This window comes from Xiphias gladius, chromosome 24, assembly GCF_016859285.1.
Source record: "Xiphias gladius isolate SHS-SW01 ecotype Sanya breed wild chromosome 24, ASM1685928v1, whole genome shotgun sequence".
Taxonomy (NCBI): domain Eukaryota; kingdom Metazoa; phylum Chordata; class Actinopteri; order Istiophoriformes; family Xiphiidae; genus Xiphias; species Xiphias gladius.
Window position 1 is genome coordinate 13,918,941 of NC_053423.1, and position 17,669 is coordinate 13,936,609.

The 17,669-nt window shown below is 42.5% G+C and overlaps 2 protein-coding genes across 4 annotated transcripts in view; one reads left to right on the plus strand and one right to left on the minus strand.

Moving 5' to 3' along the window:
- The window catches only part of pag1 (phosphoprotein membrane anchor with glycosphingolipid microdomains 1), a 50,053-nt gene extending 38,837 nt beyond the window's left edge, over positions 1-11,216 (minus strand). For 2 of the 3 annotated variants that reach the window (XM_040122696.1, XM_040122694.1), the window contains exon 1: positions 10,924-11,216. The gene's annotated coding sequence lies outside the window, so the exon portion shown is untranslated. The remainder of the gene's footprint in view (positions 1-10,923) is intronic. The other variant, XM_040122695.1, reaches the window with a different exon arrangement.
- A 2,952-nt stretch (positions 11,217-14,168) lies between these two features.
- On the plus strand, positions 14,169-16,420 carry mrpl53 (mitochondrial ribosomal protein L53). The gene is made up of 3 exons (XM_040120987.1): positions 14,169-14,300; positions 15,363-15,475; positions 16,207-16,420. The coding sequence occupies exons 1-3, from the start codon at positions 14,206-14,208 to the stop codon at positions 16,323-16,325; spliced, it is 327 nt and encodes a 108-aa protein (XP_039976921.1). The 5' UTR covers positions 14,169-14,205; the 3' UTR covers positions 16,326-16,420.
- Positions 16,421-17,669: the final 1,249 nt, after the last annotated feature.

Consider the following 17,669-nt stretch of genomic DNA (forward strand, 5'->3'; position numbering starts at 1 on the left):
GAGCCCGAAGTGATGTTTTTAAATTGCTTGATTTGTCCAAGCAACAATCTTATTTTCACAGGTATTCAGTTTTCTGAATATGTAGAATAGCAGCTTTTATAAAGCTTTTCATCAAGGAATCTAAGCAAACCATCAGGGACAAACTGTCCAGGAACTGAAAGGTCCCTCGCTTTACCTCAACAATCAACTCTTTGTTCTTCCACTTGGCTCAAACATCTTTTCTCTGATTCTATTTACTCATTCATTCAGGACTCTCTGTCTAATTCTCTGTCTGTGCCACTCTCCCGCTCTACGTTTCTATGTTTTTTTTCTCTCTCTTCCTTCCTTTACATTTTGTTATTGCCACTGTCTGCTCCAGGACAGTGAAGCATAAGCCAGCGGAGGCAAACAACCGGCCTATTCAAAGAGCTAAGCAGTGACAGAGATGGAGAAAGGAAGGAGGAGGAGGAGGAGGAGGAGGATGGAGTAGGGAAAACAGAAGGAGACGGAGAGTAAATTCCCTGGATGATTTGCAGATATCAGTAAGCAATCCCCTCATTTCAGAGAAAATACATGTGAAAAACAGCCCTAATGGCTATAATTACATCTTTGTCAAGCTTTCCTACATGCCTCATGTTGTAAATTGTTGTAGTCACACAACCAACCACACAAACACTGTCTGCCTTGCTCTCTCTCATCCTACCATACACACACACACACACACACACACACACAAACACACACACACACACACACACACACACACACACACACACACACACACACACACACACACAGCGCTCTCTGGTGACATAATGCCCTAAAGTCCATTAACAAATACTCTCCCTGCTATAAACAGTCATTTGCAATCAGGCTAAAGGCTACTCTCTGGAGAAAAAATGGATAAAACTAGGAGGTCATTTCCTCTGTACCAGCCAGATAATGGCTTCAAACAATCACACGCTCTGAGGCAAGACGGGATCAAAACTGATCACTTCCTTTATTGCTAATATTAAATTGAGGGCAGAGTCACTCACTCAAGCTCAGTGATCAAAGAAATCACTGAAAAGACAAAACATGGAGGAAGTTACCTTATCTTTCATAGTTTCATAGTCATTGGCAGAATTGCTGGTTTCTTATTGAAGGAAATTTCAACAAAATTATATATATATATATATATATATATATATATATATATATATATACACACACACACACACACACACACACACATACATATATATGCATGTGTGTGTCTAGTAGTATCCAAAATACCTACTGCGTTTTTATGTGGTATGTCACCAACACAGAAAGCAAAAAAATTTGTCTTAAATGATTTTGCTAAGGTATCGGCTTTGGACCTCTGGCTTACACACAGAGAAAAACTGGAGGTCTAAAGCCCTCACTGTAAATTGTTGACCCAGCCCTGACCGCAGCCTCTACAGCCCCCATTTACTGGTCATATGATCAGATGTAATGTTTAAGGCTGTCGATGCAGTGAGACAGCAGCAGCAGCACATTATATCACAGGCAGAAGAGCTGAGTGTACAAAACTGGCACTTCAGCCTCCTTCAAAGATTAGTGGATTTACTTGCACGAACAAAGTGAAATTAGACCCATAAATTTGCGCCATTGACCAGTATCAATCGGTCTTGACGGGGCTGACCTTTGAGGGAACAGGGGGGTGGTGGAGAGTCCAAAATGGAGAAAGCTATCGTAGCTTATCAACTTATTGACGTAGCTTAATGTGATACACCACTACTTTTATCTAAGATCCTCTGTCCAAGTGTAAACTGCTCCACAAAAGAGGAGTGGTCGGCAGCCAGTTATGAGGCAGGAGTGGAGGGTACAAATTTTTCTTTTGAATGAACTGCGGGAACCTATTATCCCCTTAGCGACAAAGCTAACAGGCAGTTAGCAAGCTTGTTAGCAATTTAGCAAGCTTGTTAGCAAGTGATTTGAGCTCAGAGAGTTTTTCCTACTTCAATAAAACTCTTTACTGAATGAAATAATGGACAGTCCTGAGAAAAAACATGCAAGGAAGTGGAGGTAATGGCCCAGTACAGAGAAAATGTCAAGAAAGCTCAGGAAGCTGTTCTGACTAGCGCTAGCATATTGCTAGACATTTTTCACCGTTTTCAGATATTCTATAGACTTCAGTTAATTGGTTATTCAAAAAAAAACAACAAAAAAAACAATACCAGCCAACCAAACAAAAAGCAGAGAAACGAATGATAGTATCATCATTAGTTGCAGCCTTACTCCGAATGGAATACAGCATTTAATGGAGTATTTTTTTCTCATGCAATCATATATTTACAACAACGTGAGACTGATTCTTACCCCTTGGCCCCTTCCCTTCTCCTCCACATTCAGTTCTCTAACCTCTATCCAAATAAAAATAAAAAATGCACAAATGATGTTTTACTCTGGAGAGCTCTGTCTTTCACTTATTTTTCCACGTTTTCTCCTTTTCTTTCTCACCTGTTCTGTTCTTCACCTTCTCTCGCCACATTACTTCACAGATGAGTGCAACAACCTTGGGGAAAACAGTTTGAAGAGCTGGCCGTGTAATATCAGCCTTGTACTACTGCATTTCAATCAGAGTGCAGGCATAGCAGAGCATGTACCCACACCTTGTTTGTCTACGGCTTATATTAATACGCCGGTGCCCATAGAGATAACAGGGGCATTTCCTATTATGAGCCTGCTTGGGAAAAGGGAAGAGGGAGGTACTCTTTAATTATAAGCAGGACAGACTGTCTTTATGCGTGTGTATGCATGTGTGTGTGGGTGTGTGTGAGTGTGTGTGTGTGTGTGCGTGTGTGTGTGTGTGTGTGTGTGTGTGTGTGTGTGTCTGACTGCCTCTGCTCAAGATCGATGCCACGGGTAGGGTTGGTTTTGCAGGTTTTCAGGGTTTCTTAGAGACTAAGAAAAAAAAAAAGTAATAAGGCGGTAAGAGAGAGAGTGCAAGGGGAAGGGGTTCAAGACAGACTGATTACAAATATAGAAAGAGGAAGGGAAAGGAGACAAATTGAAGGGAAATGTGAATAAATGAGACATGGTGACAGGAGTTCGGAGAGGAGGAGGATTGGAATGCAAGTCAAGATGAGGAGGAGTGACAGGTGACGAAAGAAAAGGAGGTAGGAGGGGAACGAAGAAAAATAAGGTACACTGGAGAGAAATGGAATAAACTGACAAACAGGGCCACAGGAACAGAAAGAGAGGGGAAAAAAGAAAGGGAGAGTGACACACACACACACACACACACACACACACACAGATGGAGAGAAAAGGTGTAAGATGGTGTCAGCCAGCTCGAGGTCCTTGGTGATGTATGGAAGCCAACCCTGTGGCTGTCCCATCCCTCATCTGACTGCACAACCCCCCGGTAGAGCACGAAACCTCACCACACTATCACCTGACATGTGTGTGTTATGTTCAATTAATATGAACTGAACATGGAACACACACATCTCACTGCATGCATGTTAGACTAATGCTAAATATACACACAGAGAGACATCAGAGAGTTAACCAACAATCATCTCTTTGTGTTTTATCTTCTCAGTATCTTATTGAATAACCCTCATTCAACTCCATTTATGAAATGTCCATGAACAGATATTTTATTTCTCTCCAAAAACATGATGCTGATCACCTGACCCCATAAACACATGGGGACCATATTAGCACTGACAGAACACTGCCTTACTGTATTGTGCATTTCTAACACTATATAAACAAAAAAGCACAGGATAAGATGATTACTTGCTCCCTGTTTTCCCAAAAGGTGATTGTTTTTGCAGGAAAAGACGCCCAGAGAGAAATACACAGACAGAAATAAGACAAACAGATCTTACGCAAAGAAACAGATATTGTTCTCACAAAGACGAAGAAATGAGCAGGCTCTTCAGAATACAGATAAGGCTGAGGACGTGCATAAGCGTGCATGCAGACCTTTGTGCGTATGTCTGTGCTTAATGTGTATGCGTACAGCATATGTGTACAATTTGTGTATGTATGTGTGTGCCCGCCCTGCAGTGCTTTGGCCAGCAGAGTTGGAGATGAGGACTCCTCCCCTCGGGTGACATTATAGCATCCCACCCCTGCAGTCTGTGAATGTGCATGCGTGTGTGCCGCATCAGCAAAACTTTACACCAAGGAGAAGGGGCAGTCTGCACACACCCTTGTCCCGTCACCCATGTATACCGTCCATTACCTCAGCTCACCCCTCCACACACTCGGGCAAGCTGTTAATCATTTGGTCGCCCTGTGTTCACAGCTCATTCATACAGGCACATAAAAGGTGTTAGAGGTTGTATTTGGGATGTTTATTAAAAGTAAAACCACACTTCCCACAAATCCCACTGCCCCTGCTACAGAGAAAAATGTTGCTACTCTTCCCCTCCCAGTCCTTGGCATCACTCCATTTGACTTAAAGAGCGAAAGGCAACAATGACAGCAGACAGCTGCCCTCAATAGCAGCGAGTGAGCATTCAAACAGGGGAAGCTAACATGAGCCTGGAATTATTTACAGTACATCAGCAGAACTGGAGTAAAGCTGCATCAGTTTCTAGGCAAAGTGCAATGGTTTTCTTGCCAAATCCAACCTGGTGGCAAACAATGTAGAAGCACTGTTAAGTATAGCAGAGGCCGCTAGTGTTCTCAGAAATGTGGCCTTCTTTACCTTGGAAATGGTAGTTTCACGAAACAATCTCACCTCAAGCTCCACTAACTAGCTTTCTCTGGAGCTTCCTGCTTTCTGCTGTATCACGCAGCCCTTATCGCTTAACGAAGTTGTTACATGGCATGTGAGCCCAGTAGCTGTTACAGTTTCATCCACAGCACTTTTAAAATGCACTGTCTATATTGGCTGTCAAAGGAATAACTCAAAACTAGAAAAAGGGGGGATACAGGTAACCTGGTAGGTGGGATTTGTTAACTTTGGATAGAGCCTGGCTAGCTGCAGCCCCCTGCTTCCTGTCTTCATGCTAAGCTAAGCTAAACATCCTCTGGCTGTAGTTTTTTCTGTGTAGCATAGGGACCTGAGAGTGGTATCAATATTTTCATGTAATACTTGCAAGAAAGCAAATAAGTGCATTTTCCAAAATGTTCAACTATTCCTTTAAGCATTGTTCATTCTTTACCTAAGAAATGGTAGTTTGCCAAAACAATCCCAGCTCAAGAGTTTCTTACAAGCTTTTTATCGTTAGGATCCATCTTCATGACAACTGAGCCAGCTCCATGTGCCGATGGCGACTGTCATAGCATTGAAAGCTCCGATTAAAGCTTGAATCTTTCCCTACACAAGACAGCAATGACCGTGTGCCAGAATGCAAGTCATTTCCCATTCCTCAACCCTGCGTGTAGATTCTAACAACGGGGGATGAATACATAACGACTTGCGTTACCCACAATTCTTGGGAAGAGGGACTCTGATTTCCCCCGGAGCGATCTCAGTTAATTGCATCCGCGGTGTTTACTTGGCTTGAACACGCCACGCTCTCCCGCGCCCCTCTCGGTCCCTATCTTGCTCTGTCGCACGGTAGCACGGAGGTGAGGTCCGTTTCTGCGCCGTAGCACAAATACAGCCGCAGAATAGTTGAACACACGCTGAAACACCCTGTTAGCCTTGAGAAAATTGCTGAGGGCCATGGTGGGTTGATAACAGTGCGTGTGTCTGTGTACTGTACTGCATGTATGAAAGAGGTAAACAATCGTGTAATATCTGTGTAAGTGGAACCTGGTGTGTAGGCAAGTGTGTTTGAAGTTCCACATACGTGCGGGTGTTTGAAATCTGAGAGACTCTCCGAGATGTGCGTGCGTGCTTTGTGTAAGTGCACGTCTGTCTCATGTCTGTTGGCAATCATGTATGTGTTTGTGTGTCTAAGTATAACGTATGTGTAAGGGTGTTTGTGTTAGCCATGTGTGGGTGTTTATTGTTTTGGCTGGAAAGCGACTGCATTTCTGGGCAGGATCAGGCAGGATTCCAACTACCGTACGTCAGGACATTCAAGTCTGGCTTTAACAATGTGTGACATGTTTCTTGCAAACACACACGCTCGCTCGCTCACTCGCTCACGCGCTCACACACTCACACACACATGTGAGATTCGGCATTCCTAAAGTTGGCATGCTTACATAATGAGCTCAGCTGCCGTTTGTCTCAAAGGTGCTGTCACTTGCTATTAGAAGTGAAGCATGTATATATAAATATATACCCACACACACACACACAAATACATACAAGGTTGAAGAAACAAACAACAAAGGAATGTTTTAAGCCAAATCACTTTTCTTTCATATCACAATCACCGACAAAGAATAAAGAACCAATTGAAGAAATCTACAGCTCTGACAACGCTGCCCATGCAAATCTAGTATCTCTCCTACAAATTCTCTTATAATCTTTCCAAAGTCGGAAACTCGTGCATTTTGCTGAAAAAGAGATTCATTGTGGTTCAACGTTTTGATCCATCTCCATTAACTAGTGTAATATTTAGAATTTTAGCTCAGAAGAAAATTAAGTAGTTTCCCTGCTTCAAATGAGCAGACAGGACAATTTCCTGATTTTACTGAGATGTGAAAAAAGCTATTTTAAGACAAGCACCTGTCATCTGTCTTTAACCATGTGCCGGTGGTTTTACAGTAGGGAATTTGCATTTCAGAGCCGAACGAAGCTCTAAACCTGTTGAAGATTCACAACCTCTGTCGAGCGCACCCTTGGAAGTTTGCGTGCCTGTGTCCCTGCAGACGAAGAGGCGCTACAGGTGTTCCAGTAACTACCACAAATGGGATTTCAAATAGCGTAACAAGTGCCCTTTACACTGTACAGACAAATGAAAAATCTATTCTGCAACAATCAATAGTGTTGAGGAGACCGGGAGGAGCACCAGTGATAACCCAACTAATATACTGTAGATCGATATCCTCTTTTTATTATTAGTATTGCTCTCTCATTTTTTTTTTTATTTTCCTCATGTGTCATACCCTCCATCTAACAGCTTTCTTTCCTGCTCAATTTCTTCTTGCTACATTGCTCTCTGATTGGATCTCATTTGGATCTCGTTCTGATTGGATTTCATTTCTCACTCTTAGTCATCTAATCTTTACAAGCAGAGGAGACAAGACTTTTTCAACAACCGCCTCGAATTTAGCTGGAGTGAGCAAGTGCAAAGTTAATAATCATTTGTCCGACAGGAGCTCGTTCCCCTCTCTTATAAAATGACAGACCTCACAGAGCAAAATTACAGATTAAAAATAGATAAACGAGCATCACTGAATAAAAGGGCTAACTCTAAAAAGATGCCAAGTTGCACTGATGATAAAACCCTTAAATCATACAGAAATGTTACCACCAACTCATTACACTGCATTTCGGTGAAGCCTTAAATTCAAAGCATTGTGAAGATACAGTATTGGCTTTTGTGCAGATGTGGTAAACCCAGTCAGATCAGCCTGCGAAGCTGTGTATATCTAATGCTAGTAAATACAAAGTTTATATTAGCTGCATAGAAAGAAGACTGGGTGTTTCTAAGTAACAGCCTACAGAGGCATCCCCTTTAACCACACTCTGTTGACTGCAAAAGGGCCATAGCCTGTGTTAGTGGCTCTCATTTATTTCCTCTTGTTTCATGGAAACCCCGCATGTAAGGTGAAACGCCAAATCCTCCAAAGTTAAAAACAACTTCAACCCTGAACAATGAGATATCGAAACACTGGTGAGGCCAATTTAGGACATTCTGAGTTTGGTTTTGTTATTTCCATGCAAGACTTTCCAAATCAAATCAGGTGGTTTAATATGCAAACTACTTCGGTCACTTCACTACTTCAGTTCACCATTAAAACATAGAAATTCAAATCTGTCTCAAAGCTTTTATCACACGAAATCCCCTCCTGACCAACACAGGGGAAAATAATTACATTTAACTCCTCTACTTTGCTCTGTTCCAGATCAGTGAGGGAACAAATACCCTTTGCAAAACCAGCATAAAACAGTATTTTCCATTTTCATAATAGTATCCCACTCAGTCCAAAGCAGGCCTGACATTTAACAGTCCGTGCTTTCGTAGCAACATGCACTTCCTCCAGACTCGGTCGAATTCCCTGAGGTGTGCGTCTCAGATGGAGGGGGTGTCAAGCAGGGCATTCAGAGTAATTGCAAAACCTGGGGTGCAGAGCCGAACACTTCACTGTTTGCCTACCAATGATGGGGAAGGGGTTCTTACTTGTTAAAGTCTAAGTGAGTGTGAAATGTGTGCAGTCGGCTAAACGACATCTTGACAGTCTATGATGAAACTCTACTTTCAGAGCAGTCAGACAGAGCGTGATTATCCTTTATCCTTTTAGCAGCAGGACCTCCAGGCCCAGCACAGCAACACCAGTGTGTTCTCTATCAGTCCATCAGACACATTATGACCAGTTTTAATGAGTGCACAATTACAGGCAGCTGTTCAGCCTCGCCCCTCCTGCACAGGGAACAGTTTTGCTCATGCAAATGACTTTCTACAAAGTCATTTAACCACAAGGTGCTATGACTCAAAATCCTACATTAAGAGTTAGAGCGGCCGGCTAAGGTTAAATAGCTCTGTTCTAAAATTGTTTCCTGAAAGCAGTGAACTGTTTTTTAAGTCTGCCATAGGAAGCCAGGCGGACACCTGACCTACGGGTTTGATGGGTAGCATTTACTGTTTCATCTAGTTCTTTCTGAGCATACCTCTGCCTTTGCTGGTAAAATCCTTTCCATTACGCTGTGTGTGTGTGTGTTGGTTTGTGAAAAAAAAGGCTACCCATATTAAACCAAGGCCAAAGCCAAACTCTCCACGGACTCGCTGGTGCAGTCTGGTAAACTCCTTGGTGGACGCTCCCAGCCCTTTTGCCCCTCACTCATCTCCCTTTCTTACATGCAACAGCTGCTTGGACCCAGCCTTGTCTCCATCCAAATACCAGCAGTAGCAGCATGCTATGAATACCCTGGAGCTCAAACCGGCACAAAGCGTTTGCCCTGCTGCTGTCCCCTTACATTCGCCTCCACACAGTCAACCGCTCATAGAGTGACAAGAGATTTACTTATGTACAAACATCCAGCTCTGGCCCTTTTTAACATGTGGGCGGTATGCTACATTCTTGTAAACATAATATTATGACATAAGGCTGAGCATTTTGAGATTTTTTTTTAATATCATTCTAATCATTTGGTTTCCATGCCGAACTTAAACAATGAATGGCATTTATGGTAGCTGTGATGTGATGTTTGAAAAAGAGCTGATTTGAGGCATGATTACAAATTTAGTATGCAAAACAAGACTGTTGCCAGTTTCAAAGGGACGTGGGTATTCATTAACCATGTTCCTATTAGAAAATGTCAGGGAAACACCAATTTCATTCATGTTTAGCACATGACATGAGGAACTGGAGTGAATGCAAAAGGGAAGCAAATTGTGTTTGCTGAAGTGAATGTCAACTTCTGTGAAAGCCAAGCTGCTGTAGACGGACTGCCAACAGCTCCTATTCAACAACTGAACACATCAGCACTGACTGAGGGAGGGGGCTTTCTATTGGCGGCATTTGGCTCTATGTGCCCGTGTGTGTGTGTGTGTGTGTGTGTGTGTGTGTGTGTGTGTGTGTGTGTGTGTGTGTGTGTATGTGTACAGAGAGAGAGAGAATTCTGGGGAAAAAGAGAGAACTCGAGAAGAACTGACAGAGTGTGAAAAACCGTGTTTATTTATTTGGCAGGTAAGCAGAGAGGAAATTCTTTTCCGCAATTACAGAGAAAGATGGTCGGAGAATCGTGCGTGTGCGCTTTCTGTTTCAGCCTGCGTGCGCTTGCATCATATATGCACAAACGGTATGTTTGCTTGCCAGTGGACACATGCATGCCGGCCTTGATGCATATGGGAAGAGGGGCCGTGTGCTGGTCAGTGTTAATGAGGACGGTGCCGTTTATGCATGTCTGGGGCGCTCAGCAACAGCCACACATGAGCATCCATACGGTGCATGGTGTGATTGTGTGCAGTTGATTAGCATCACAGAAACAAGTACATGGGTGTCTTGCAGTCGAGAAGACCAAATGGTTTCCTATAAATGTTTGGGTGAACCTGAAATTAACCAATCGCATGAAGAAGAATGGCAAACCATATGTAATTTCCTGTGTGAATTCACACGCGCTGTCAACAAACAAGAAGGAGGTTGTAATAAGGAACATTTAACCTCACAACTACAGATAAAGATCAACTAATATCATAAGAATTTTAAGGTTTGTGGTCATGGAAATCTGAAGGTAACAGCAAGGTTATATGGTGTCTTTTGTATCCAATAGTAGTTATAAATTATAGTTTTAGACAACCCACCAGGATTGTCTGAAACTGAACCTACTGCAGCAGCGTGAATGGCGAAAAAATGGGCTAGAGACCGTAAACTGCAGGTCAGTTTTAAAGAAGAAGAAATCCAAGAAGTCCAATGGATATGGATGCAGCTGCATCAAACTGACAACCTCCCCCGAAACCTCTCAGTCTCATGCTGTCCGAATTCACGGTATCTGCAGCATCGACATTGCTACGCCGTTTAATATTAACAGGAAAGGCAACAAGTCCCCGTTCCAGCTCGACCGCCACTCTTACTCAAATTTGGTTTCAGTGCGACCGCTGAGGCTGCCGCAGTCACAACTACTCTACCAGTGGAGTAGACGCACACACACACACACGCGCGCGCGCGCACAAATGTATGTATTTATTTATGTATGTACATGTATATGTGTGTCATATATATATATATATATATATATATATATATATATACACGTACATACATACATATATACATATATACATCCATATATATAGTTCGCACACTGGTGCCGCACTCGCATGACAAATAAACAACCACAAGAAAACACCACACAACTTTTACATACATATGTCGAGATATGAAACGAGCGCTTACCGGAGACAGGGAGAGAGGGGACTGTCCAAAAATCAGCATTCAGTGGCTGGATCTGTTCAGTGCGTCTTTATCCCTCGCCCGAAGCTGCCAGTGTCGCCGTGAAGAGGCGGGACTGAGGTGTTGTCTGAGTGTGTGGGGGGGGGGGGCGTACGGAGAGCGGCGCCACTCGTTCCCCGGTCGGCGCACGTTTCTGGACGCGAGAGAAAACCGAGATGTTCGGGCTCAGTCTGGCTCCGCGCTGAGCTCCGCCAGCCAGGACGCTGGTCGGGAGGAGGAGTGCCAGCCAGAGAGAGCAGCCGCGCTAGGCCTCACGGGAAACGCAGTCCGCCATGACAGTGCCTAGACTGGCTCTTGGCGGCTTCGCCGTATTTGTGCCGCAGGTCTCTTTGGCAGTCAGTTGAACTCCAGTGTGTTTCTTCACGCTCACGCTCTAACTGTATTGCACACGTCTCAACTACTGCTGGTAAAAAAAAATGTTTGTGGTTGTAAACAAGTACGTGTGCCCAAGTTTAGTCACTTTTACTGAAGGTGTGCTGCTCTCTCCCTCAGTGAGCTTTTTCCACTTATCTGATATAAAGTGGTTTACAAAACCTTTGTCTTCAGTCTTCTAAGCTGCGTTTCAGTATAAAGTATCAAGTACTTTCTGTCAACCTTAATTGTGTGACGTAATATTCACCAGTAAAAACATGACTACAAACTTTATTGGAAGTGAGTGAAAAAGCTAAGCTGATGCCAGTGTTGTTTGTTCAGTTGTGTCAGTGATCCTAAGAATCCGTTATTCATACTTCTCAGGACACCCATCTGACTCCCGGGAGTTCCCCAGAAACAATCGACTGATGTAATGAATCCAGCACTACCAAAGTGCCACTTCCTTACCTACTGTGTATCGGTCTCGAGGGGGGGAACACCTTTTCTCCACCAGTAATTGTACTGGTATTTCAGAAGGAACCGTCTGGGCGTTCACACATACATTGTTCCAATCTTGCTCAATTAATTTTTCTCAGCTGCAGCTCCGTATTTACGACAAATCTTCACAGCTTCTGCACTCCGTATTCACACCTAAATCGGGTGTCACCCATGGTGTGGACTGCAGATGGTATGTGCACCCTTTAAACTACCAGTGTTGTGACTGGCTGAAGCATGTCATACTACAGTGGAGTAATAGTAGTAGTATACGCATTCTTGCACCACACAGTTGCGACAAAGACAAAGCCTAATAGCACCAGTAGTTTGAAAAAAGACACAGGCTAAACATCCTAAACACCAGTGTTTTCTTTGGCAGATCATTTCACAATGAGAAAGAATATTTCATATCTCATTATCGTGCTCAGGCAGAGACCTTGACAGACTAAATCTGGCACCAAGATAATACTTTTTTTTTTCCTTTGGGGTCAACTATCCCCTCGAGCATTCATTGTTTCTGAGTGCCCTCTCCCCCACTTTTTCTTATTACAAGACATACAGTACAAATAAGTTTCTGTGTGTGTGTGTGTGTGTGTGTGTGTGTGTGTTGTAGGGGTGGGTGTGGGGCATGTATAGGAAATGCTTCGGCCTCTCAGTGGCCGTATGTCTAAATTTAGAGCCCCGTGCCTCCACTGTCCAACCGTCACAGCCTGGGCTGGATTGTCGGCCTTTCAGGAAAGAGACTTGAGGCGTGTTGAAGTTAGGATAAATTGTACGAGCTCGCGTGTGCTGATCGGAGGATAACACATTTGTTCATCACTTGCCTTGGAAACAGTGTGGCTAGAAATACCCAGCTATACTGCACAGAGGAAGTGCAAACATAGGCCTGAAAGTGTTTTACAACATTTTTTTTTTTTTTCCAAATCAACTCATCTAGTGAGAGAAAATAATATCTGACCACTGAAACTTAATTATAATTTTACTGAGAAAAACATAACGAACTCACATTTACTGCAACCGCTGAAAAGAAGGGGTCAAGAAATAAGTACACACCCACTTGGTCACAGCTTCCACTCTGAAAAGCACATTTTTCAAGCATCCCTTCACAAAAATTGCAAAATGACAGCTTTTATTTGATGCGTCAAACTCCTCCTCCATTATACTCACACACACACGCTTACTTCTTTCACAGTGACAATTCACGCCATAAATAAATTTGACTCAAGGTGCTAACGCAGTCAAAATTAAAATACATTTCCATTCCTGACGGGCTTTTATAGGCTGACAGGCTTTTGACCTTTTTCATCTGCAGAGTGCAGGAAGCAGCAGTAGCTGGGGACCATTTTGCGTCGTCCTTGTCTATCTGATTGTGAGACGTGTCAGTTTGATTGTCTATTTGCAGAGCAGCACCTCCTCTATTGACTTAGTGTCTGACAGACCCCCAATTAACATAATTCTGTTCTCTGACATCGTTTGTCAGATGATTACAGGAAGGTGCCACAGTCAGTTTCCCTCTGGGTTGGCGTTAATGAGCTTTGTCGTGTCACTGTGAAAGAGATGCAGCTGTTTACACGGCTCTAACTGTGTCGCATCTCGAAATGACCTATACGAAGGTTGCGGAGTCATCCGCCCATTACTGTGTGCTTGCATAGACGCCTGACATTATAGGAGAGAGCAGGAACATGGTTCACTGACATCTGCAGAAGCCCCCCGGTAGTAAAGTCTGATATTCAGCAACGAAAAAACACCAGGTCCCGGCACCGACAACATCTTCTCTACACCCTGTTGGAATCGTCTTCACACATAAAGGGCGAAGAGGCGCCACAGCCGCAGCATTTCATACCTCACTTCAAAAATGTTAACGTACCAGCTTTCGGAGAGCCAGTGCAAAGATGCAAATCAAATGTTGTCGAGGACTCTGAAGGCTGTTAAGGAAGAAAAACATACTTTTGAATACCCAATGAGCCCCGCCGACAGGTTAACGAAACCGTGGAGGTGGAAATTCAAATATAAACCTCTCCAAAAAAAAAAAACAAACACAAACAAACAAGATTACTGAAAATAGATGGAGCACTTGAACACTAATCAACAGGCATAAAAATGTAACCCGAGTCACTGTTATCCTCACAGATTTCTACGTTTGTTAGGCATGCCTGGCTCAAATAAAACCCACCGTTTTCTTATCATCTCTACATCTGCCTCCTTTTTAATGGACATTTTTGTATCTTACTGGTTGCGGTTTCTCAGTCAACCGCCTAACACCGGTGGGCTAGCTATCCTCTGGCGCCCCCAGTGGCCAACGTGAGCGGCGTCGCTCTCTGCCGAGGTGAGAGGTCACCGCAAGGAGGAAAAAAAAAAAAAAAAAGGAAAAAAACAAACATGGCTGCTCCCAGTAAAGCGACCGTGGTGCTGAAGGCTGTGAAGAAGATAACGGTTCGGTTTTGTCCGTTTGAGTCCAATGTCCGGTCCACACGGTAAGAAGCGTGTCTGTGACGGCCGGTCGCTTCGCGGCGTCTTTTTGGTTTGGCTGGGCTGCGGGTGGAAGGAGGTCCGCGGTCTCCCAAGGAGTCCGGCGGTAACAGCAGCCACCACGGGTGCCTTCATTTTTAATTTAACGTTTCCGCCCTGTTGTGACCGGAGTAAGGAACATGATTTAAGAATAGTTTTTGACGACGCTAAAGTGACTGTGGCGGCATTTCACAGCTACATACTTGCGTAGGTGTGTTTCTCCCCCTGGAAGGCGCCGTAACATTTTTTGAAATGAAAAAGCCCGGCGCCCCCCCACCGAGGTGTTCCCTTTTGACGATCGATTTATCGATCGATCAGTCAGTCAGTCAGTCAGTCAGTCAAGGTGAAACACCTGTGTGGTTGTGTGTGGCTGTTAACCACCAGATGTCTGCAGACACCCTGAACAGAGTCTAAAACAAAAACTATTATGAACAGATGAGAAACCATTGTGTCTGCTGTCTGTACTGCAGTGGTGGAAGACGTGTTTACTTTTTCTTTTCTTTTTTTTTTAACGTTACTGTTTGCTTAAATAAAACTGGCAATAACACTGTAAAAATTCTCAATCACAAGTCCCACGTTCATGATTTTACCTGCGTAAAAGCATATAAGTTATCAGCCAAATGCAAGCATGGAAGTATCAAAATTAAAAATACTTTTTTTATGAAGGCAGTGTTATACTTTTACACATTATATCGAAATTGTTACTGATGTATTCACGTTTAAGCAGTATTCCAATGTTGTTGTTGTTTTGAAGTGGGTATCGTTTTTAATACGTGGAATATAGTTTGGTAGTTTAATGCAAAGACATGTATTGCATATCAAATCTTCAGCTGTTAGTAACTAGTAACCACATCTGTGTTGTTACTAGATGTTTTAAAATTAAAGTGTAAAGTCGCAGAAAATGGAAATACTCAAGTTAAGCACGTCAAAGTTATACTGAAGTACAGTACTTTAAAAAAAAATATGTACTTCAGTTACTTTCTATCCAGAATGTAATCGGTTGCAAAAATACTCCTCTTGCCCCACAGGGAGTTTCTGGTCATGGTGGGCTCAGAGAAGGCCAGGTCTACCAACATGAACTGTGAGGTGATATCCATGGTGAAACATGACAAGTCTGAGCCGGTAGTGGATATTACTTACGGTGAGTATTAACCGACCACATTGAAATGTGTGGGAGAAGATATTTCACAGTGACACTGTATTTTATGTAGTTTAATTTCACCACTCATTCACATGCTCGAAGGTAATTGCATGTCCAAGGCTTAGTAATTATCAGAGATAGGCTGTTCAGTTTGGTATTTATGTAACCTCACACTGAAGCAGTTGAGGAAAATAGAAGAAGAAAATCTTTGTTTTGTCAGTTCCATTAGTTCCATAAATTGGACTATCTTAATTTAGCAAGAAACGTCTGCAGATCCCTTCAATGATTTGTCCAAATAAGGCCTTGACTTGGGCCAGAGCTTGAGGGAATCATTGTGACCTGATGTTTTTTTTTAAATTTAATTTAAGTGGGTCCGAGTTGGCTCTTTTCAGAGAGGACCTTTGAGACATGCTTATGCTGAAAGGCAATGTGCAAAAGTAAACAAACTTGATGCCGTGCAGCAGATCTGCTGAACTGGTGTGTGTAATTGGCAAGAAGGAGGATGGATTGTAAGCCTAGTATCCGTGGCAAGCTTGCTTTTACGTTAAGGTTCATAAAGTCACACTGTATGACTTATTTTGAGTTAATTTCCACACCCAATGAGTGCTGTTTTACTTCTGCTTGGAGTTGACTGTTCACCTTTTTCTTCCTTTTGGACTTCTCGCACAACGAGACCAGTCGGTGTGGCTCTCCAAGTCATCTCATTGTGCCTTTGTCTTCCTCTACTGCAGCAGACGGAGAGAGGCTGGTGATGAAAGGAGCGAAGTTGACCAGCAGCGAGATGCTTAGTGCATTTCAGTCACTGTGCACAGCCAAAGATCCACAGGCAAAATCTGCGGCAAAGAAGTGATGATCTGCATGTTGAATATACCTGTGTAGAAATTATCCGTATTTATCTGTGTACATTCTTGGGTGTTTATAATAAAAGTGTATCATTTAAATGCAGGGGTTCTGGTGTGAATTGACCTTTGATTCAGTGAAGCTACTAGGCATCGATTCTGATATGACATAATTTGGACAGGCCTGATATTGAGTCAGTTACTCCTCTTCGTATCGACTCGCTTGTTCCAAATTCCAAATCCATTTTTTGTGTCAACATGAACTTTACTACAGTGAAACTGAAAAAAAATAATCAAAGTACTGCACCTTCTTGTTAAGGGGGAAATGGTTTGGAGATCCCCATCAGTTATGCTTATATTCTCCATATTAAAGTCATCAATTGAAATGCTTTAACTGCTAAAAAAAATGCTGTGATCAGTGCAGGGTCATGGTGTGTCCTTGCATTATTGGCCATTTTCCTGATAAAAGAGACCATTCCAGCGTTTTAGAGAACATTATGCAAGCTCCAACCTTTGGCACAGCAGGTTTAAATGTAATTTGGCACTGAGTTTTAGATGCAGCCTCACTGAAAAGAAAAAAAAAAAAAACTTTCACCCTGTCACAGATAACTGAAATCCTGTCCTCTCTGCTAGTTACCCTCTATTCCAATAGCAACTGAAATTTAATAGTTTTTCTCCATGGTTTTCACAAGAAAATGTATTGTCCTGTTTTTCTAATGAGCTGAAGCATGTTCATGATGGGGTTAAACATTCATATTCATCTAAGCTAAATAACCAATATCTTCTACTATACAAGTGAAATTGGTACCAACTCCAAATGAGGCACCCCTTCTAAAAAGTTTGATAAGTTGTAACTTATTTTTTGTTTAGTAAATCATGTATTGGATCAGTTATAACCCAACAAATTTTGGATTGTGAGCTTGTTAAAAAATCTCAGTAGATGGTATTTTTCCTTTCTGTATTGTAATGTAATCTATAATCGAATGCTATTGGGTTTCTCACCTTCTAACAAGCCATTAAATCTGCAATATTAGTGCTGATAAATCAGTAATAAAGGAAATGAAGTGTTCTAATCAGAAAGTCCGCAGCTGCAAATAATAAGTTGTTAATATCTGGATTTTGGTCTAGATTGTCTACAGCACATTTGTAGAAAAAAAAAAAAGGTTAAAAAACAGTCAATGGTTTTGTTTTGTTTCTTTTGAGGGGGGGGGTTGTTTTTTTTTTTTTACAACTTCGAAGCCCAGGTGTGTTTACTGGCTTATAACTGATCTACAAAGCATTAGTAAATGATATATTAACCATGAATAAAGTCATTATTAAATTTGATCACCTAGTCATTTAGTCAAAGATAAATA